Genomic DNA, 24165 nt, shown 5'->3' with positions numbered 1-24165 from the left:
TTCCAGAATTGGGATAAAAAATTTATTAAAAAATATGTACAGTGTAACAATGGCTAGATGAAGAAACATTCTTGGAGATTCAAAGAGTTTTCTTGACATATGATGTGGCTTTCAGGCCAATACGACTGGGCAAAAATGCCTATCTAGCAAGTTTTAAAATCATGACCATTACCTTCATGTTATCTGCAAACAGCAGAGTTTTGGGAGCATATCTACAAAAAATATATACATTATATATGAATATTTAGATTACATTTATAATCATACTAATAATGATATTTTCTCTTTTTAAAAGGACATTAGATTAATTGCTCATTTATGTAGCTATAAAGTGATATTTTTTTCTAAAGGCTTATATAAAACACCGTTTATAATGAAGTCATCCCTTTTTTGCATAAATGGCTTTGGTTAGCCTGATGTGAAGAGGAACAAAAATTAACACTGGGTCCCTTCTGTCACAAGATGTTGTATTTTATGCTTTACAGATATTATCTCAGTTAATAAACTCTTGCTTTTCTTGTGTTTTTTTTTTTTTGAATCCTGTCACATTGTTCAGTTTTTACTTGTAAAAAGTATTATAGAAGAGTTTTATTGTAATGTTATTTTATTAAGCCATTTTCATGGGTTATTTTTTTTTAAAAGTTTAAGAAGTTTTTACAACAGGCTGGGTGTGGTGGCTCACACCTGTCATCCCAGCACTTTCGGAGGCCCAGGCGGGCAGATACCTGAGGTCGGGAGTTCAAGACCAGCCTGACCAACATGGAGAAACCTCGTCTCTACTAAAAATACAAAATTAGCCAGGTGTGGTGGCACATGCCTGTAATCCCAGCTACTCAGGAGGCTGAGGCAGGAGAATTGCTTGAACCTGCGAGGCGGGGGTTGTGGTGAGCTGAGATCGTGCCATTGCACTCCAGCCTGGGCAACAAGAGTGAAACTCCGTCTCAAAAAAAAAAAAAAAAAGTTTTTACAACAGACATAGACGTCATTGCTTCAACAATTATCAACATTTTACCAATCTTGTTTCATCTATCCCCCCACTTATTTTTGCCATCTTTCAGAGCAAATGATAATTTTCTTACTGTAGAAAATTTAAACATCAATTATCTTTCATAGTTCCACACCAACTGCATCTCAAACGTGAATAAACTTATTTAAAATTGTTTCTCTACTAGATAAATAATTATCAGCTTGCTACCTCCTATAGCAACCTAGATATTTTCTCTCTCTTTTTTTTTTTTTTTGAGATGGAGTTTCGCTCTTGCTGCTCAGGCTGGAGTGCAATGGCACAATCTCAGCTCACTGCAACCTCTGCCTCCCGCGTTCAAGCCATTCTCCTGTCTCAGCCTCCTGAGTAGCTGGGATTACAGGCGTATGCCACCATGCCCGGCTAATTTTTGTATTTTATTTTATTTTATTTTTTTAGTAGAGATGGGGTTTCATCATATTGGTCAGGCTGGTGTCAAACTCCTGACCTCAGGTGATCCGCCTGCCTCGGCCTCCCAAAATGCTGGGGTTACAGGCATAAGCCACCGCGCCTGACCCATTTTCTTTTTTTTTACTTCCTGCACAAGGGGGAAATTAGCATTGTTTTAGAGTAAAAGAACCTGAATCTGAATCCTGGTTCTGTTTATTGTTAGCTTCAGGGACTCTCAGCAAAATTACTAAACCTCTCTCACCTTCAGTTTTCTTGTTGGTAAAAATGGGGATAATTACACTTTTAAAACAATACCTTTGAAGCTCTTTATTCCTTTTATTCATTCAGTGAATGTCTACTGAGTGTCTTTTATGCCCCAAGTGTTAAATTAAGGGCTGGAGAGAGAGCAGGGGGTAAACCTAGACACTGCTTCTATTTTAGTGCAGTGCCAACCTGTTACAAGGTTTTTCTTTTTTTTTTTCCAGGTTAGGTTTATCTTTTTTTTTTTTTTAATTATTATACTTTAAGTTTTAGGGTACATGTGCACAACGTGCAGGTTTGTTACATATGTATACATGTGCCATGTTGGTGTGTGTTACAAGGTTTTTCAAACTCTGGATGACAAATGGAGATAGTCTGTAAAATCAACTTGTGAACAATTTTCTAATGAAAAGGATAAAAATATATTTCAACACACATGGTAAGGATGACTCTTGTTTCATAAAACTTATTTTTGTTTATATATGTATATGTATGTATATTTATATGTACTGTATCTGTTATATATGTGTGTGTATATCATTGGCTTTTGATGTATAATATATTTAATGTATTTCTTCCCATGGGTGTGGTTAAAATAAAACTCTTAAAGCCACTGATGCATCAGGAGAGGCAGATATTAATCAAACAATCACATTAATGAATATATAAATACAAATTAAGAAAACCACTCCAAAGCAAAGAAACATGATTTTATGAGAGTATATAATTAAAGTACCTGAGCTACACTGGAGGGTCATGAAAAGCATGATAAAAGGATTTCTGATTTGAATATGAAGAATGAGTAAGAGCTAAGTAGGGGTGTGTGTGTGCATGTATGTAGGTGGGGAGAGACAAAGGGAGGGAGACAGGGAGGGAAAGAAGGAGAGGGAGAGAGAGGAAAAGACAGACATGAAGTGGAAGTGCTCCATCATTGTGTGCAAAGAGAACATATGTGCAAAGGCCTTGGTTCATGTCTTCCTTATATCTTATACTCTAGCTATTATCAACTGCTAGTACTATCCCTGAGAATACCAAGATAACTCATATGTTGGCTCCGTGACATGTGCTACTTCCACTACTTAAAGCGTCCTTTTCTTATTCTTGCCTTCTGATTAAAGATTTTTTAGCTGTTAAGACTCAGCTCAAGTGTCATCTTCTCTGTGAAGTCATATCTGACTCCTCTCCCCTCAAGAGTTGCGTGCATCCTCTTTTGTTTCCCCAGTGTAGCCTGAAATCAATTATGGCTTCTAAATATATTTACAGTATTTGCTAATCCCTGGCACTTGCTGTACAATAGGTGTTAAATAAATGTTCAATATGTTAAGTATTCAAAATGGTTGGTAGACGAATGAATGTGGCTACAAAAATGTTCTTAGAAGATTCATGCATGAATGAACAAATAAGTAATATTTTCTAACACAAAGTTTTATATTTGTTATATATACTTTTTGCTGATCCATATATATTGTTTCCTTCAAAATTTGAGTCAACATCTTAAGAATGTTTAGAAAGACTGCTTTGGCTGGGCAAATCACTTCAGCTCAGGAGTTTGAGACCAACCTGGGCAACATGGCAAAAACCCACCTCTACAAAAATACAAAAATAGCCAGGTGTGGTGGTGTGTGCCTGTAGTCTACCTACTTGGGAGGCTGAGGTGCAAAGATGGCTTGAGAACCGGGTGGGGGGTGGGGAGTGGAGGTTTTAGTGAGCTGGGATTGTACCACTACACTCCAGCCAGAGCAACATAGCGAGATCCTGTCTCAAAAAAAAAAAAAAAAAGAGACTGCTTTGATTAATTCTGTATAACTTAGATTATGTCATTATTCTGTCTAGCATAGTGCCTAGGTCATCGCTGATAATAAATATTTGTTAAAAGAATAAAGAAATGAAGTTGGCATTCTCAAAAAGTTTTAGGTGGGAAGTATTTCTCTTTTCTCCTGTTCCCCCACACATGCACATAAACTCAAAATGCTCATATCAATATTCTGCATAATCCTCTAAATAAACTGAATAATGAGTAGCTGGAGGTCATCTGGGGAGGTCATCTGGGGCAAGCCTAGTATGGAGTTCCAGGGAGGTCCATATGTGAAAGTACTCTGAAGCGATTCTAAGGAGCAAGGTCTTTGTTATCAGGGAAAGTATACCAATTGTGGAGAGAATATGTGCTCACTTGCACTATGTTCTCCACCTTACTCTGAACCTTTCCAGTTGGTAAATGTGTCTCTATATTGCTAGCTAAGGAAGAATCAGTCAAACAACTACATAGAAGTTTCTTGGTACCAAGAGAGGAGTCATTTTTATTATTTCTCTTATTTCTCAACAGTTAATGTGCATGCAAATCATCTGGAGATCTTGTGAATATACAGATTCTAATTTAGTAGGGCTGGGACAGGGTCTGAGATTCTAAATTCTTTTTTTTTTGTCTTTTTCTTTTCTTTTTTTTTTGTTTATTATTATTATTATACTTTAAGTTTTAGGGTACATGTGCACAATGTGCCGGTTAGTTACATATGTATACATGTGCCATGCTGGTGTGCTGCACCCATTGTCATTTAGCATTAGGTATATCTCCTAATGCTATCCCTCCCCGCTCCCCCCACCCCACAACAGTCCCTAGAGTGTGATGTTCCTCTTCCTGTGTCCATGTGTTCTCATTGTTCAATTCCCATCTATGAGTGAGAACATGCGGTGTTTGGTTTTTTGTCCTTGCGATAGTTTACTGAGAATGATGATTTCCAATTTCATCCATGTCCCTACAAAGGACATGAACTCATCGTTTTTTATGGCTGCATAGTATTCCATGGTGTATATGTGCCACATTTTCTTAATCCAGTCTATCATTGTTGGACATTTGGGTTGGTTCCAAGTCTTTGCTATTGTGAATAGTGCCGCAATAAACATATGTGTGCATGTGTCTTTATAGCAACATGATTTATAGTCCTTTGGGTATATACCCAGTAATGGAATGGCTGGGTCAAATGGTATTTCTAGTTCTAGATCCCTGAGGAATCGCCACAATGACTTCCACAATGGTTGAACTAGTTTACAGTCCCACCAACAGTGAGATTCTAAATTCTAACAAGCTGATGCTGAGGCTGCTGGTCCATGGATTACCCTTTTTGAGGAGCAGAGCACTATAAGATCGAACTGAATATAGACAAATTCAGACTAAGAGAAAATTTAAGGAATAAAAAAATTAGTGAACTACAGGAGTCCAAATTTTACATTAACACCAAGGTTTGTCTTATGAAGACAGAAAAATAAGTATCAATCTATCTAACTTCCTGATACAGTCATGAGTCACTTAACAATGGGGATATATTCTGAGAAATGCATTGTTAGGCAATTTTGTTGTGTGAACATCATCACAGAGTGTACTAACACAAACCTAGATGGTATAGCCTATTATACAACTAGGCTACATGGTATAGCCTATTGCTCTTGGGTTACAAACTTGTACAGCATGTTACAATACTAAATACTATAGGCAACTGTAACACAATGTTAAGTATTTGTGTATCTAAACATATCTAACCATAGGAAAGGTAATGTGTTGCACTATGTGACCTTACAATGGCTACAATATCACTAGGCAATAGGAATTTTTCAGCTCCATTGTAATCTCATGGGACCACCATCATGTAAGAGTTTGTTTTTGACTCAAATGTTAATGTGGTGCATGACTATATTTATTTAAAAATATCTATGAAAGAAACAGGTTTTAAAAAGTTGCAGTTTTTCAAGATGAATTCTACAAGTTTAGGTAGGAGAGGGCAGAAGCGGAGGCATGATAGCACATGAACCTAGAGCTTGGAAAGAAAAAAAGAAAGTAAACCACAGTATGTCATTAGAAAAGATGAATAGATTTGAAGGACTTCTGCAGATTTAGAATTGTTTCCCTTGTAATTCTGACATATCTGCTAATGAATTTCCTTTCTGCTTTGCAACTGTAGAATTTAATTTGAAAGAAGTGATAAAAGCAATATAAACCAAACCCTAATGGCATATGCATTATGTAAACAGTTAATGTTTAATGCAAGACCCTGAAGCTGTTCCTTCTTATTCCTCCTTTTTCTAATGTCCAGAAAAAACTTTTAGTTCTGTTCACCCATTTATTTGAAGATTTCTGGTTATATTATTTGATATGAAATTGATAACACTAGATAACTAGTCATTGTGTACACAGAAAACGATGATCTTCAAATCATCTGCCATGGAATTATCCTTCATTTTCATTTTCCAGCCATAGTGATCTTTCTTTAAGTCTCTTGAAATACTGTATAGCTAGTCATTTATTTTCAATACTAAAGAGTCTCATCATTTCCACTTTAAGGCTGAACAAATTAGAGCACATAGAGATGGCATAACTTTCAGAGGTCCTAGGAAATAGTTGATAGAGAAATAAGGCAGAAGGAATAGTAATTTGTCTACTCTGCTTATAGAACTACACTGTCTGAGACTGCAAGAAGGGCACAGGGTAATAGTATTTATATGCATACTAAAGTTAAGATTATAGGAGGGGTTGGTAGGGAAAGGTAACAAGAGAAGGTGACAAAGCTGGAACAAGAGGATTCATACTTGCTGCAATTACACTCAAGTATTACATTAGGTAAATTGTTTGGAATTTTAAACTGGCTACCTTTTCTTATGGAACGCAGGGAGGTGGGCATAGGATACATGAGTAAGAAGGTATTGTGTATTCTTTACCATTATCTTCCAGGGAAAATGCCTATTAATTGTTAGTATTGGGAAAGAAGGCATTATTTTCACAAATATTTTCTTTTTGGAATTCCTAAACTAAATTATTCCAAATTATTTATCTGTTCACATGAGTATTACTCCCATATCATAAGGCCCTCTTTTTCATTGAAAGTATCCTATAGTAGAGGGCAAAATAGGCTGTCAAATGAATTGCAGAACCAGTTGTAGCGAAAGAGGATTCAAATGGATACAACAAAAGCCCTGAAATATGATTATTGTTGAAAGAATAAGAACTAGGTCTAAGTCACAATGGCTGTGGATTGTCTATATTGAATTTTGGTGTATTCTAACCCACTGTATGTGAGGTAAATGCACAAAATGTTAATAATGGCCAGGGGGTAAGTTAATGGGTAATTTTAAAATGTTCTTTTTCATTATTTTTGCATTTTCCATAAGTAATTTCAATCAGAATGCAAACAAGAAAAAAAAATTTAAAATTCTCTCTACCCAAATGGCAAAACTTTCTCTTAATATATCTTTTCAGAACTGTATGTTACCTATGACTCTGAAAATAATTCCTGGTTTGTTCAAAATATTCCTTTTTTCCAAATGATCCCAAAATAAGCTCTGAAGGGATAAACCTTTCAAAATGAACTTTTTCAAGGAAGCTGAACTTGGAGTTCTAAGATATTTTTGCCCTTATTAATATCCACAAAGAAAGTGTGAGACAATAGTCACCTACATCTATATAGGAGGATGTGAATGCATCAAGAGGATGATTAGCTTCATCAGTGTGAAGGGAGAAACAAAACCCAAAAATGTGAAGAATAAAAATACTGTATTGATTCAAATTGTAAATATGCCACTTTCATTTTTATTTTATCTACTTTTATCTTTCAAATTCACTTCCACGTGAATGCAGTTTTAGGTTTACAGGTCTTCCTATTATTTTATATTATCATCACTTTATTCCTGCCTTCTTTACATTCTATTCTTTCTTAATGTTTTATTTTGAGCTGTTTCTACTTATTTCCTTAGTCATTTTATTACTGTCTTGATTTTTGAACTCACATACCTTAAAGCAAGTGATCCTCCAACTGGTTTGGAGTTTTATCCCACATGTTTCTGAAGGATACTGGCTAATGCTTAGTGATCCAGAGCAAGTTAGCAACATCTTTACACCTAGAGGGTTAGCAATGCCCACGAGTGCCACTGGTTATTACTGGAAGGCCTAAGGTAAAGGCAGAGGAGAAGAAAATAGGGAGAATCAAGGGAGCAGGGAGAAAGGAACCAGAGTAAAGGAAGACAGGGGTAGAGAGAAGGAGGTACTCAAAGGAGGGTCTTAGCCACAATAATTGGCCTCAAGGATATTCTTTACCAAAACACTGCCTGGGGGTGGTATTTATAACAGAAAAGAGGCTAATGAATACATTTACCTTTAAAGAAATGAAAATCATCTTAATTACTAAATACAGTAAAAATCACTTTTAGGATTCTAGAGTTTATCTTCCTGAATTACAGACAAAAAAGTGAGGAGGTATAAACTGGAAAATTCAGCATAGTTCTAAGACCATGCCACTTGTCTACAGAAGACTTTTGCTTCTTTAATTATGATGTTCATATTGTATACACAGACATACTAACCATTCCTACTTTGAGATTTAACCATCTACGCAATGATTATCGCTTATGTCGCTCTTATATGTTACATATCTTGGAGAAGTAGCAACCCTTTGCAAGAAAGAATCAATGTGAATCAGCTTCACGGTAGATAATCTCTTGGACTGTTTATAATGTGAGATACCATTTTAGATTTTTTTTTGGTGAAATAACAAAAAAAAAAACCTCTCAAACAAAAGCATAAATAGGATACTAAATGGTAATTTTACATAAAATTTTTTTGATGAGTTGTACAGTGTCAGAAAAGCTCATAGGGACTAATTGCTCCCTTTGGCAACAAGAAAAGCTAACAGCAACCATTTTTTTTTTAATTGAGCCGCTGCTAGCTCATGTAAAAATCACAGAACAATATTCTGTTTGGGAATAATTCTGCCTCAAATAATTTATTTTCTCACTCTCTCCCACGTTATATTACAAAGACTATAAAAAACAGACTTCTTTGTCTCTGGTGTTTCATCTACAGTAGCTGTTTGCTCTACTCTGGAAGTAAGAATTCTTTGTCATTTTATAGTAATCCTGTATGGCTACAAATTGTAAGATCAACACAGAATTTACTTTTTAGATGGGCAATAAGAAACTATTTCAAGCCAACAATGACATTGGGAAAAAAAAGAAACTAGAAGAGCCAGTGAAGCTATCACAGGAATAAAATGATTTTATGTCTGGATAATATTTATTCTAATCAACACTGTAGATGGAATCAATTTGAAAGAAAAAAAACATAGGAGCCATTGGGAATTTGGTATTTAAGTTTTGGCTTTGCCAATTTCAGAAGTATTCTAATCTAGTGAGATCAAGCTGAATGAAGTGAATCCAAGATAATCTTCCTGAGAAAGAATACATTAGTGGAAATGAAAAAACATAAGCTCAATCTCTCTACCATTTTATTTACACAGAAAATGAGAGTAGCAATTCAAATGTTAGCCCTTTTTCAGAGATAGTTTAAGAAAATGTATTTATAATAATAATAGTGATAATGATGGTTACTATCATTAAACATTTTAAAAAACAATTATCAAGTGTTTTTTTTTTAAATGTGTGCCAGGTAGTTTACTAAGGCTTTCTACAACTAATTAATTTCTACAATTAATTTTTAACATAATTCTTACAACAACCTGCTGGGGTAAGTATTGTTGTAATTATCATAATTTTAGAGATAAGAAAACTGAAGCTAAAAAATTTAAGTGAGCTGCTCAAAGTTACACAGATGGAACTGGTACTAAAACCCAGATCACTTGAGCTTTGCTCAACGCCTGTAGCCTTAATCATTTGCTATTCTATCTCCAACATAAAAAGATAACTACTAAGAGATGATGGAATACAGAGGAGATTAATGAAGTATTTAATTACAAGAAAAAGGAAATTACAGGTTGATCATCCTTTATATGAAATGCTTGGGACCAGAAGTATTTTGGATTTTGATGTTTTTCAGATTTTGGAATATCTGCATATACATAATGAGACATCTTGTGGATGGGACCCAAGTCTAAACACAAAATTAATTTATGTTTCATATATATCCTATACACATAGCCAAAAGGTAGGTAATTTTAAACAATGTTTCAAATAATTTTTCTAAACAAAGTTTTGAGTGTGTTTTTACCGTGACCCTTCACATGAGGTCAGGTATCAAATTTTCTTCTTGTGGTGCCATGTCAACACACAAAAAATTTCAGGTTTTGGAGTACTTCAAATTCTGGATTTTTGAATTAGGGATGCCCAACCTGTATTTTCATGGCTAAACGTAGCTAAAAAAACCAAAACCAAAACCAAGTAAGAGACTCCATAACTCCATATCTCAGGTACCCCATTAAAAAGGAATTGGCATGCTTAACAGCTCTGATAAACTGAAAAACTTTTTTAACATGTTTCTTCAATGATATCAACCTTGAATTAATAACCAATAACATAATAACAATGTATCATAGTTTGAAAATCACTAAGAGAGTAGATTTTAAGTCTCACTACAAAAATGATAAGTATGTGAGGTAATGCATGTGTTAATTAGCTCAACTAAGCCATTCTACAATGTGTACTACATATTTTAAAATATCATGTTGTACATGGAAAAACAAAAACAAAACCAAAAAAATCAACAACAGTTTCTAAGCAATTCAGAATTTACATTTGGGGTTCTTAGATTGGAATTTAGGCAGAAAAATGCTATTTAGTATTTGCTTTTAAGCTTTATGAAATCTCAGGCAACTTTGTGTGAGCTGCTGGGGCGCCAGAATTTTGAAATATGCTGTCTTCTAGAGAATTAGAGGTTTCCCTCATGTCCGCTTTTCATGAAGCCCTTTACTGATGTTTGAGTTGAAAGCGGAACAGACCACCTCAACTTTATCCTTGTGTTGGGAATCTGCTCTTTTTTCTTAGACCATCAGATGTTTTCAACTAGAAAACATCTGGAAAACTTTCACACTAAGAATGTATGCTGTCTGGCATGTGTAGGAACAGAAAGAATAAATTGAAGTACAGTGTTTTAATTTTATTCCTATATATTTATTTGTAACCAAGAATTTCAGTAACACAAAGGATAAACACTTGATGTGACAGATACCACATTTACCCTGATGTGATTATTATGCATTGTATGCCTGTATCTAAATATCTCATGTACCCCATAAATATATATACCTACCATGTATCCACAAATATTAAAAATAAAAAATTTAAAACAGAATTTTCATGTAACTTTTCTTTACCTCAAAAGTTTTAATTAAGATTGTGCCAGAAAATTTACAGGTGCAGATTAACATGGTTATCTGTGAATGAAGTTATTTTGACAGTCATGGGGAAATAAACCTAACAGTTGCTGGGTGCTTGGGCTAAGCCAAAAATCTGAAAAAAAAAAAAAAAGAAAAAAAAATACAGTGTCTGATTATGTTTAAGAAAACCAAAATATTTACCTCGGACAGCATAGCCATCTTTTACTGATGCTGGGAAGGGGGGTAAATTGTCTTTTGCATATACATCTTGAGCAAGGACTCGCCCCATTCCATCTGAAGGAAGAGAAAAGAAGGAAAATGTAAATATGGAGAGCAATGGGTAAGCAGGCAGTCATAAACAAGATGGGCATGAGTGCTTGTCTGACACAGCTTGTAAATGGGCTCAGTCAGACCTCCTGATTTCTGTCCCAAGAAACAGGAGATAGAAGAGATGCATTCTGGTGCCTGAAATAAAAGATTATACTCAGTCAATTCATGGCAATGTTTGCAGAGATTATCTGAATAGGAGGTGCTATACAGTAATCAAAGATGTGCTCAGTTGATGTGTCAGTAATCCTTTAACAACCCAAATATGATTTTCTTTAAAAGGAAAGCCAACTTTAAACGTTTTCATACCCATTGACCTAGTAGTTTCACTTCTAGAAATCTATCGTAGGAAAATGGATAAATGTTTCTGTATATGTTTATTTCACAGTTGCTTACAATAGAAAAAATGGAAAGAAACCAAACTATCAACAATATAGGTACTTAAATAAGAAATGATAGATTTTTAAGGTAAAATATTATGGAGGCTAAAGTAATATTTATGAAGAATATTCACTGACATAGGAAAATTCCTATCATACATATTTTTACAACATGCAAAGTCAAATCTGCAGCATATAGTCTTAACTGTATTAAGATATATGTGTATATTTCAGTAGAAAAGAAGGAAAGAACATACATGAAAATATAAAGCATTTATTACTTCAGAATGTTAGATTTATGTTTTTTATTCCCTTTGCTCTACTTTTCCAAAAATTTCCATCTTTTCTGCAATGAATGCATCATTTTTTAATCGTAAAGTTGTTTTTCTATTAAGAAGAGAAAGCTTAAAAAAAAAGGAAGGAATATCCCAGTCATTCCATTTGAGTTTTAGCCTTTGATTTTGGCTTCATTAATTGAAATAATTTAGTGCCTATAAGAAGAGCACTAGTAACCTTTTGTGTGAAGTAAGTATTCAGACTACTCAGGATGAAAATCACTTTTGGCTCAGAAATTTGAACTAGTGCCAATAAGAATAAGTTTCAGGAGTCATAACCAATTCCTGAAATCCTCTAGTCAGAAACTGTCTTTATTGCTAATTTAAAAAAAGGAAAGCAAAAATAAATGAGGTTAAAAAAAGAGGAAGAGGAAGGAAGAAAAGAAACCAAGACAAATAATATAGGACTTGATTTACATGAAGTATTTGTTTAATTTATAAAATTTCATTGTTTCCGGAGCTCGATAAGTGAGTCTGTATTTTTTATCTTTGACCTTCTTAGCCATCTAGTGTCTCTGATTTCCAGATCCTAGGACCTGGAAGTAAGTGTAGAGAGATTTTTAAATTTATATTCGGACCATCTGATGTTCAAATTTCTATTCTGAATATCACTATATCCAGTGATATTGACTCTTCCCTTTTGGCATTTGAATTGGAAGGGAGAACTTAGCAGATTCTACCTTCAGATACTCCTAGGATGTTGAAGCTATTCTGGAGCTATACTGGAGGTTTGGGCCACACTATGTCACACAAGTGAAGTGGTGGGACCATAGGGTCTAGTTTGTATTCACATATATAACATTAACTCTCACATGAACCTGAAGCTATATAGTCCCTAGCAGTGGGCCCAGTGGTGCATGTCCAGGATCACAGTAAACCTCATGGGATGGTTCCTTATCTGGAAGTAGTTTGTCCTGGCACTGGAGGGTGTAGATCAAAATGTAAGCTCTACATCAGCTCAGAATCTACATGAATGACTTTGCTGGGATTTTGAATAGTGCACTAATAGTGGTTAATTATCAGAGATAGCACAAGGGCTGAGTTTTTCTGGTGGCAAGCCCCAATGATATAGTAAATGTTTATTAACATTGTATGAATTACATATATAATCTCACTTAATCCCATGAAAATCTAGTAGAGCACTGTTATGTTCATTTTACAGGTGAAGGAAGAGAGTTGTTTTTTTTTTTTTGAGACAGAGTCTTGCTCTGTCGCCCAGGTTGGAGTGCAGTGGTGGGATCTCGGCTCACTGCAAGCTCCGCCTTCTGGGTTCATGCCATTCTCCTGCCTCAGCCTCCCCAGTAGCTGGGACTGACTACAGGCACCCGCCACCACACCTGGCTAATTTTTTGTATTTTTAGTAGAGATGGGGTTTCACCGTGTTATCCAGGATGGTCTCGATCTCCTGACCTCATGATCTGCCCACCTTGGCCTCCCAAAATGCTGAGATTACAGGCGTGAGCCACGTGCCTGGCCGGAAGAGACGTTTAAATACAGTAAGTACTTACCCACAGCAATATATTTCATAGGTGGCTAAAGTAAGATGGAAAAACTAGATTTTAGAACTTTTCAGCCATACTACCACCATAGTAATAACTACTACCACTCATGTTCCCTCTACCCACTGCTCTTCCTTTATATCCCTCACATTTAAAAAGTTGCAAGTTAAAAAATTAAACATAATTACTATATAAACCAGCAATTCCATTTCCAGGTATACATCCAAAACATTAAAAGCTGGGAATTGAACACATATTTGTACACCCATATTCACAACATTATCCACAATAATCATTGGTGGAAGCAACTCAAGTATCCATTGACAGATGAATGGATAAGCAAAGTATGGTATATACATACAGAAATATTATTTAGCCTTAAAAAGGAAGGAAATTCTGACTATGCTACAACATGGATGAATCTTGAGGACATTCTGCTAAGTGAAATAAGCTGACCATAAAAAGACAAATATTTTATGATTCCACTTACATGAGGTACATAGAGTAGTCAAATCACAGAGATAGAAAGTAGAATGGTGGTGGCAGGTGCTGGGATGAGGAGGGAAAGAAGAGTTAGTGTTTAATGGGTATAGAGTTTCAGTTTGGGAAGACCAAAAAGTTCTAGACATGGCTGGTGGTGATGGTTACAGAACAATGTGAATGTACTTAATGCTATTGAACCATACACTTAAAAATGGTTAAAATAGTTAAGTTTTATGTTATGTATATGTTATCACTACATACACCATCATCAACAACAAAAAACTACAAATCTGTTTGCCGTTAAGAATCAACAGTTAGCATAGTCACTTTTCCACCCTAAGTTCTTGCCAGTAGCCCCAAAGAAACAGGCTCAGCATGGCTCTCTTTCTTCCTATATTCTAAGACAGGGGCTTTATATTTAATATGCTAAGTTTGAAAGACAATTGATACTGACAGCTGTATTATAGATCTCACAGTGTCTTGAAATGCACATGAATGAATTATTTCACCACTCTGAGGAGAGAAATAATGATTATCTTCTGCTTTTGCAAGATTTAGATACGTGGAAGTAGAAGAAAGTGGAGTAAGGTCTCACTGACAATTTGGATAAAAGAATATCAGCTCACTTGATTTCTGTCTTGAATGCCTGAGTTGTTCATATACCTTATTGTGCAATTCCATTCTGGAAGGTTCCTATGGTATAGAATCTACTCAATAATAATTTGATAACATTTGATTCTGGAATCTAAAAACTTTGTTCTGGTAGTTTGCAATAATATTTACTCCCCATTCTAACATACACATAAATACTAAAAAATAACCCTCAAGTTTCTGAGGAGACTCAAATGAGAAAAATGTATGTATGACAAGGAATAATGTAGTTATTTAAATGCTACAACTCACCAAAACTTTAGTAGACTAAAAATTAATAAACATATCCTATTATAATAATTCTGCAGTGCTAGTTTAAGAATCGTTTAGCACAATGTGGGAAATATTTACACTGCGATTGACCTTTATTTCTGACAAATGTCCAGTTTCTGATACAAAGTATGATTTGTCACATCTTAAACATTCTGGGCTTTTTCTAGTCTGTGCTTTTGCAGATGTTGCATTGGACAGGAAGGCTTTTTTTCTTTCCTTTTTCTCCTCCTAGTAAGTATCATGCATTCTTCAAGGTTCAGCTCAGATGTTACCTCTTTGGTCTTCTGTCTCTTACCAAGGCCAACAAGTTCACTGACTGATTTGCTCATCCATTCATCAAACACTGGGAACATAATATATGCTAGACACTGGAGACAAAAATACCCGTAAGGCCTGGCTGATGTCCTCAAGGAATTCACAAGCACAGTGCATGAGAGAAAGAGAAAGATAGAGAAATAGAGATGATTACAAGATAGTATGACATAGACAGTGGCAGGAAAATGTACAGGGTGATATGGGAGACATACAGAAAATCACCTAACCAAAAACTTGTGGAACATCTAGAAAATCTTCCTAGAAGAGATAAACACCTGAGCTGAGTTTTAAAGGGTAACTCAAAACCAGGTAGGAGAGGGGGGCATTTTAGACAAATGAAACAGGATCAAGGGAGTTTAAACCTAATTTTGTAAAAATGGGAATCCAATGAGGGATTTTTAAACAGACTAATGACTTCAAGTTAATTTACTAGCATAATTTAAGTCTCTTGAAAGGTAATGAGATTTGTCTTTTTGGAACTTCTTTGGTGATAAAACAGAGAATTGGTTGGAGGGACTATATTTACTCTTAATATTTGCATAAGATTTGTAACCATCTATTTTTGCACACTTTTCATATTGTATTGTGGCTGTTTGTGAAATTGTCTTGACTTCTGCATCAGGCTTTGAATTCTTTGTTGTCACAGTATATACCATTCATCTTTCTAACCCTAGTATCAAGCACAGTGTTTGGTATGTAAAAGGCACTCAGTCACTGTTTGAATGACTGAGTCAATGAATGAGTGCATTAATGATTATGACTACAAGAAAATATCAGATAAGTAGAGAAAAAGGTCATATCAATCAAATACAACCAGCTTCGATCAAAGAGGATATAAAATAGAGAAGGATATTTTGCTAATCTCTAATCTCATTTCTTTGAAGCTGTACCCCCTCTCTAGCCAAGTCATGTTTCTGTATATACTTGCTCACCTCCATGCATATGGTCAAGGCTTCCCTAAACCCTGACTGTTATTTTCCTTTTTGCTGCCAGTCTACATCTGTTATCTATATCAAGACTTCATTCAAGATAGTAAGTTCTCCTTGATCATTGCCACTCTGAATACTACTCATGTATATATTTTTTGTCAACTATATATTCAATTTGTAATATATCAGTGTATTAGTCTGTTCTTGCACTGCTATAAAGAAATACTGAGACTGGGTAATTTATAAAGATAAGAGGTTTAATTGGCTCACAGTTCTGTAGGCTGTACAAGAAGCATAGTGGCTTTTTCTTCTGGGGAGGCCTCAGGAAACTTACAATCATGGCAGAAGACAAAGGGAGAGTGGCACCTCACATGGCCAGAGAAGGAGCAAGAGAGAGAGGGGGCAGGTGCCACACACTTTTAAACAACCAGATCTCAAGAGAACTCACTATCATGATGACAGCACAGCTCCAGTAACCTCCCACTAGGCCCCACCTCCAGCGCTGGGAGTTACATTTCAACATGAGATTTGGAGTGGGGGGGCATAGATCCAAATACTATCAATCAGTTAGCAACTATTTGCAAAATTGACATGTAAGAGGTCTCACGTTGGTGTGTGTGGTTCCTCAAGCTTTTGAAAGAATTGCAATTTTTATTTCCTTTGTGTCTACTCAAAGCAACAAATATAGGTCTTACTCAAAATGTCTTTTTCTATCCTGGACTTCCAGAGCAGTCTTTACTTTTATTTAAGTTCAATTCTTCTTAAAAACCAAGGGCAAACTGAAAATAAGTGAAAACAAATGCCACACAAAAACTTGAGCATAATTATTTTTAACATCATTTTTCATAATAGCCAAAAGATGGAAACCTAAATATCCATCAACTGATGAATGAACAAACTGTGGTATATCTGTGGTATATCTATACAATGAAACATTACATAGCCATAAAAAGAAATGATGTATTTTTGGAAAACTACTAAACATTGCTGAAAGAAGTAACAGAGACAAGTAAATGGAAAGACAGCCTGTGTTCATATTGTTAATGTTCATACTACCCAAAGCAATCTACAAATTAAGTGCAATCCTATCAAAATCCCAAGGACATTTTTTATAAAAACAGAAAAACTCATCCTAAAATTTATATGGAATCTCAAGGGACTCCAAATAGCCAAAACAATTGTGAAAAAGAACAAAGTTGGAGGAGTCATGTTTCCTGATTTCAAAACATATTATGAAGCCACAGTAATCAAAACAGTATAGTACTGGCATAAACAGACATATAGATCAATGGAATAGAATAGAGAACTTAGAAATAAACCTTCATGTGTGTAGTCAAATGATCTCTGATAAGGGTGTCAAGACCACTCGATGGGGAAAGGACAGTCTCTTCAACAAATGGTGCTAGTAAAATCAGACACCCAAAGGCAAAAGAATAAAATTGGACTCTTACAATTATACTATATACCTCTACAAGGAAAACTACAAAACACTGCTGAAAGAAATCACAGATGACACAAACAAATGGAAACACATCCCATGCTCATGGGTGGGCAGAATCAATATTGTGAAAATGACCACACTGCCAAAAGCAATGTACAAATTCAATGTAATTTGCATCAAAATACCACCATCATTCTTCACAGAACTAGAAAAGACAATCCTAAAATTCATATAAAACCAAAAAAGGAGCCCACACAGCCAAAACAAGACTAAGCAAAAAGAACAAATCTGGAGACATCACACTACCTGACTTCAAACTATACTGTAAGGCCATAATCACTAAAACAACATGGTACTGATATAAAAATAGGCACATAGACCAATGAAAGAGAATAGAGAACCCAGAAATAAACCCAATACTTACAGCCAACTGATTGTTGACAAGGCAAACAAAAACATAAAAGTGGGGAAAGGACACCCTATTCAACAAATGGTGCTGGGATAATTGGCAAGTCACATGTAGAAGAATGAAACTGGATCCTCCTCTCTCACCTTATGCAAAAATCAACTCAAGTTGGATCAAGGACTTAAGCCTAAGAACTGAAACTATAAAAATTCTAGAAGATAACATCAGAAAAACCCTTCTAGACATTGGCTTAGGCAAAGACTTCATGACCAAGAATCCAAAAGCAAATGCAAGAAAAACAATGATAAATAGGTGGGACTTAATTAATCTAAAAAGTTTCTGCACAGCAAAAGAAACAATCAGCAAAGTAAACAGACAACTCACAGAGTGGGAGAAAATCTTCACAATTTACACATCTGACAAAGGACTAATATCTAGAATCTACAAGGAACTTAAGCAAATTAGCATGAAAAAACAATCCTGTCAAAAAATGGGCTAAGGACATGAATCAACAATTCTCAAAAGAAGATATACAAATGGTCAACAAATATATAAAAAAAATCGCCAATAATCAGGAAAATGCAAATCAAAACCACAATGTGATACCACCTTACTCTTGCAAGAATGGCCATAATGAAAAAATAAAAGAATAATAGATGTTGGTGGGGATGTGGTGAAAAGGGAATACTTTTACACTGCTGGTAGAAATGTAAACTTGTACAACCACTATGGCAAACAGTGTGGAGATTCCTTAAAGAACTGAAAGTAGAACTACCATTTGATCCAGCAATCCCACTACTGGGTATCTACCCAGAGGAAAAGAAGTAATTATACATGAAAGACACTTGCACATGCATGTTTATAGCAGCACAATTTGCAATTGCAAAAATATGGAACCAGCCCAAATGCCCACCAATCCATGAGTGGATAAAGAAATTGTGGTATATGTATACCACAGAATAATACTATTCAGCCAAAAAAGGAATGAAATAATGGCATTTGCAGCAAACTGGATGGAACTGGAGACCATTATTCCAAGTGAAGTAATTCAGGAATGAAAAACCAAACATTGTATGTTCTCACTTATAAGTGGGAGCTAAGCCATGAAGATGCAAAGGCATAAGAATGATACAGCGGACTTTGGGGACTTGGGGGAAAGGGTCGGAGGCAGGTGAGGGATAAAAGAATACAAATTGGGTACAGTGTATACAGCTTGGGTGATGGGTGCACCAGAATCTCACAAATCACCACTAAAGAACTTACTCATGTAAACAAACACCACCTGTTCCCTAATAACCTATGGAAATTAATAATAAGAAGACAGTGAAAAAAACAACAACAAAGAAAATTAACTCAACCTGCATTAAAGACCTAAATGTAAGACCTAAAACTATAAAACTAGAAGAAAACAGGAAGAAGTTCATGACATTCAATGTGGCAATGATTTTTTTTTTGGGATATGACACCAAAAACATAGGCAACTAAAGCAAAATAGACAAATGGGACTACATCTAACAGAAATATTTTGTGCATCAAAGAATGCAATCAACAGAGTAAAAAGGCAACCTATGAAATGAGAGAAAATAATTGCAAATCATATATCTAGTAAGAGTTAATATCCAGAATACATAAAGAGCTCTAACAACTCAACAACAAAAAATCACATGAATTTAAAATGAAAAAAAGACTTGAATACACATTTTCCCAAAGATGCTATACAAATAGCCAATGAGAATATAAAAAGATGCTCAATATCAGTAATTGTCAGAAAAATGAAAGTCAAAATCACAATGAGAACATCACCTTACTTATTAGGATAGCTACCATCAAAAAACCCAGAAAAGTTTTGGCATGAATAAGGAAACTGAAACCCTTGTGCACAGCTGGTGGGGTTATAAAATGGTGTAACCACTTGTAAAAGTAGTATGGAAGTTCCTCAAAACATTAAAAATAGAACTATCATATGATCCAGCAACCCCGCTTCTGGGTATGCATTCAAAAGAATTAAAAGCAAGGTCTTGAAGAGATATTTGCACACCCATGTTCGTAGAAACCATATTCACAATAGTCAAGAGGTGGAAGCAACTCAAATGTTCATTAATAGGTGAATGAATAAACAATTAAAGTAGTCAAATTAATAGAAAAAAAGTAGAATGATAGCTATCAGATGCTAGAGGGAGGTGTAAGAGTTATTTAATGGATATAGAGTTTTGAATTTGCGAATTGAAACAATTCTGAAGATCTGTCTCACAAAAATATGAATATACTTAACATTGCTGAACTTAAAAATGGTTAAGATGATAAATTTTGTGTTGTGTTTTTACCACCACAACAAAAAAGGAATGAATTACTGACACATGCTGTAACATGGATGAATCTTGAAAATATTAAGCTAAGTGGAAGAAGCCAGTTACAAAAGACCATGTATTACATGATCCTACTTATATGAAATGTCCCAAATAGGCAAATTTATAGAAACAGAAAGTAGACTAGTGGTTTATTTAGGGCTAGATGTGAAGATGAGGGGATAGGAGGATGATTGCTAAAAGGGACAGGCATTCTTTTTGAATTAATGAAAATGTTCTAAAATTGTGGTGATGGCTACACGTCTGAGTATACTAAAAACACTGAATACTTTGAATTGTATAGCATATGAATTATATCTTCTAAAATTGTGGTGATGGCTACACATGTCTGAATATACTAAAAACACTGAATACTTTGAATTTTATCTTGATAATTTTTTTAAAGGCAAGTACAAGAGTTGTTTTAAAGAAGAATATTTCATTTCTATATGTGATATTTAGGAAAGTTATATTTATAGCACACATATACCATCTGGTCTTTTGTTAATATTATTAATATAAAATTTACAATATATATAACCAACCAGCTTTTTATTTTGAACTCACGCTATATATAGTGGTTGCTATATTTAAGGTAAATTAGATCCCTAGTGTATAAAGTCAACTTGTCAACAAAGATTTAAGTCTCCTCAAAGAGAAAAGCATGGATGACCTCAAGTTTTGGTCTGAGAGCTTAACGGAAGGGAAAAAAATTTGGAGAGAAATAGGCAATCAAGTGGAAAATGGTAAGGGCTCCCAGTTGGCAGCAGATACAAAAGGAATCTTGAAGGAATAAATGCCAGATATACCTCTCTGCAAGCTGCTATATCCATATCTCTCATTAAAGTTTAGGACTAAACAATTTTCTAGCTTTTCCAACCAGTCAGTATTAGACTTCATTCAATGTCAAGCCAGATGATCCATTTGGAATGTAAAGAGAATATAATAGTACTGCAAATTACTTAACCACATGGGACTGTCTCTCTTGCATACGTACAGATACTTACATAGATGTGAAACCATCCCTTCCCTTTGCCCATAGGTAGAAGCTAAGCAGTAGTGCTGGATAAACCTTGTGCTTGTGATTTTAGAAAGGTATCCTAAGGCTTCAAACTTAAATGGGAACCGGGGAGCAGTAACTTCTCACCTGGATATTATGACTGTTTTAAGTTTAGCATTTGGTAGAGAAACAGCAGTGAGCAGCTGAAGCAGTGGGAGCCAAAGGGCTTACTGAAAAATGTAATTTCAGAAAAACATAAGCAAAATTTCCTTTTACCAGTTGCCCCATTCCAGGAAGAGCCCCATCTATAATAAGCAAAAGATGGCTTTCCCAATAGGCGATTAATATAACTAATATGCTTGCTTAGGAACATTTGATGTTGAGAATTTGCAGCTTTTCACAGACTGCTGTGAGCATTTCATTTTGCTGAAGGTTAGGCTGTGTGCCAAGAAGCTATGGTCCTGCTTTCATGGTCTGACTAGACAATGTTTATTCTGTTCTGCTTTCTTCCACATATTGTATTGCATACATTCTGTAAAATAATGTCTTCAATTTGATGAAGATGAAGACCATAAACACATATGCATATTTACAGATTCTACAGAGTGTCAGAAATCTTAAAGGCAAGGCTATGTAACACTGGGCACCCTGGGCCATATATACAATTAAGTGATCTCAGGCGGTAGACAAGAAGAAAGAGTGGAAAAAGACTGGCTGATACATTGTTTTGTGTGCCATGCTTACTTGTGCTGCAAGATAACAGTGGCAGTCTGGTTGGATCCAAAAGGGTAGTCTTTTTATGTTGTTAGTAGTACACATATAAAATTCAGTTTTCCATATGATAACAGTGATTAATGAATTCCCCACTAGCTGGAGTACTGGCTTTTTAAAACTGAGATGACTGGCCTAAGGTATCTTTAGAAAAAGTCTTTACCGATTCAAATGGCTGACAATGGACATACACACAAGAAAAATAAAGACAGGGAACTATGTCTAAAATTAAGTATGATTTGTGAGCATTGAGCTCAAATATATTCTCTAAGGGGGAAAATTAATAGTTAATTTGTTTGGTTGGGCATTTATTCTGACACAGATAATACAGATGTTTCTTTATTTACAATGAGGTTACATCCTGATAAATGCATTTTAAGTTGAAAACATGTGGCAAGTCAAAAATGCATTCAAATAGAGCTAAGAGAGTGAACATCAGAGCCAGCCTTGCCTAACCTTACATGTGCTCGGGATGCTTACATTAACATACAGTTGGGCAGAATCATCTAACACAAAGCCTATTTTATAATAAAGTGTTGAATATCTCAGGTACTACCTATCAACAGCCCACAAAAATATCAAAATGCAAAATTTGAAGTATGTTGAAATTGTGATGGTTTTACACAATTGTAAGTAACAAAACAAAACAAAACAAAACAAAACAAAACCCACAAGTCAAACTATCATAAGTCAGGGACTGTCTATACTTTCTTCTTGCTGCCCAAGTTAAGATGTTAGAAGAACTGAAAGGCTTTTGGATATAAGAGTGAAAAGCATTCTAATTTCTCAAAGTCACTTATCAAAATAATCCCACAGTTATAAAGTTCCCTGTGTAGTTAGCTCTAAGAGGCTTTTTAGAAAGTTAAGGGAGAGCTCTAAGTTCAGTGGTCCAGGAAATTGATTCCTTGTCATCACTTTGGCTAACCAAGATCTATCATTTATATGAATTGAGAGTGGAGAAAGAGTGTGGTGGGTAATAGAATGCTGAAAAGAAAAGATACTACCTAAGCCTTTCAAATATAAAATGTGGACATAAATCCATCTGCTACTGATTATAAATTCTTCAAAAGTTTACTCATGCCCATTGTAACGGCATTGATGCTGCAACATTTAAAAGCCACCATTATACATAATCTATGTGAGAGGTTAATGAAAGATCTTTTTTCACATAACAACTATTCACTGTGCTTACCAAAAGAGCTGAAAAGGCAATGTTGAAACATATATTTACTCTGCTAAAATGACCATCAGTAGGAACAATATTAACTAAGGCTAAGGATTAAGAGGGTTACTATGAAAGGTGAAGCATGTACAGATTTGAGTCTCTACATCATTAAAAAAACTTTAAAGTGAATTACAGGGATACTTTAGAGATATTGCAGGGTTAGTTCAAGACTACCACAATAAACTGAGTATTGCAGTACAGTGATTTACACCAATTTTCTGGTTAGCCAGTGCATGTAAGAGTTATGTTTACGCTATTCTGTAGTCTATTAAGTGTGAAATAGTATTATGTAAAAATAACAATGTACATACCTTAATTTAAAAAAATACTTTATTGCTAAAAAATGCTAACAATTATCTGAGTCTTCAGTGAGTTGTAACGTTTTTGCTGGTGGAGGGTCTTGCCTCCATGTTGATGGCTGCTGACTGATCTGGGTGGTGGTTGCCTGTGGCTGGGGTGGCTGTGGCAATTTCTTAAAATAAGACAATAATGAAGTTTGCTACACTGATTGACTCTTTCCTTCATGAAAGATATCTCTGTAGCATGCAATGCTGTTGGACAGCATTTAATCCACAGTAGAACTTCTTTGAAAATTGGAGTCAATCCTCTTAAATCCTGCCGCTACTTTACCAACTAAGTTTATGTAATATTCTAAATCCTTGGTTGTCATTCCAACAATGTCCACAGCATTTTTATCAGTAGATTCCATCTTAAGAAGCCCCTTTCTTTACTCATCCATAGGAAGTAACTCCTTATCTGTTCAAGTTTCATCATGAGATTACAGCAATTCAGTCACATCTTCAGGTTTCATCTCTAATTCTAGTCCCCTTGCTATTTTGACGACATTGTAGTTACTTCTTCAACTGAAGCACTGAACTACTTAAAGTCATCCATGAAGGTTGGAATCAACTTCTTTTCAACTCCTCTCAATGTTGATATTTTGACCTCCTCCCGTGAATCATAAATGCTCTTAATGACATCTAGAATGGTGAATCCTTTCCAGAAAGTTTTCAATTTACTT

General features: G+C 35.1%; 1 protein-coding gene across 15 annotated transcripts in view; it reads right to left on the bottom strand.

Annotated features, from left to right (window-relative positions):
• GPHN (gephyrin) overlaps positions 1-24165 on the bottom strand; it is a 674811-nt gene that overhangs the window by 87425 nt on the left and 563221 nt on the right. For all 15 annotated transcript variants that reach the window (XM_055362127.2, XM_055362134.2, XM_055362131.2 and 12 more), the window contains one exon: positions 10966-11058. In XM_055362127.2, the coding sequence (XP_055218102.1) occupies positions 10966-11058 (93 nt within the window). The remainder of the gene's footprint in view (positions 1-10965; positions 11059-24165) is intronic.

The sequence above is a fragment of the Gorilla gorilla genome, chromosome 15 (assembly GCF_029281585.2).
Source record: "Gorilla gorilla gorilla isolate KB3781 chromosome 15, NHGRI_mGorGor1-v2.1_pri, whole genome shotgun sequence".
NCBI classification, from domain to species: Eukaryota; Metazoa; Chordata; class Mammalia; order Primates; family Hominidae; genus Gorilla; species Gorilla gorilla.
This window is presented reverse-complemented; position numbering and strand designations above follow the sequence as displayed.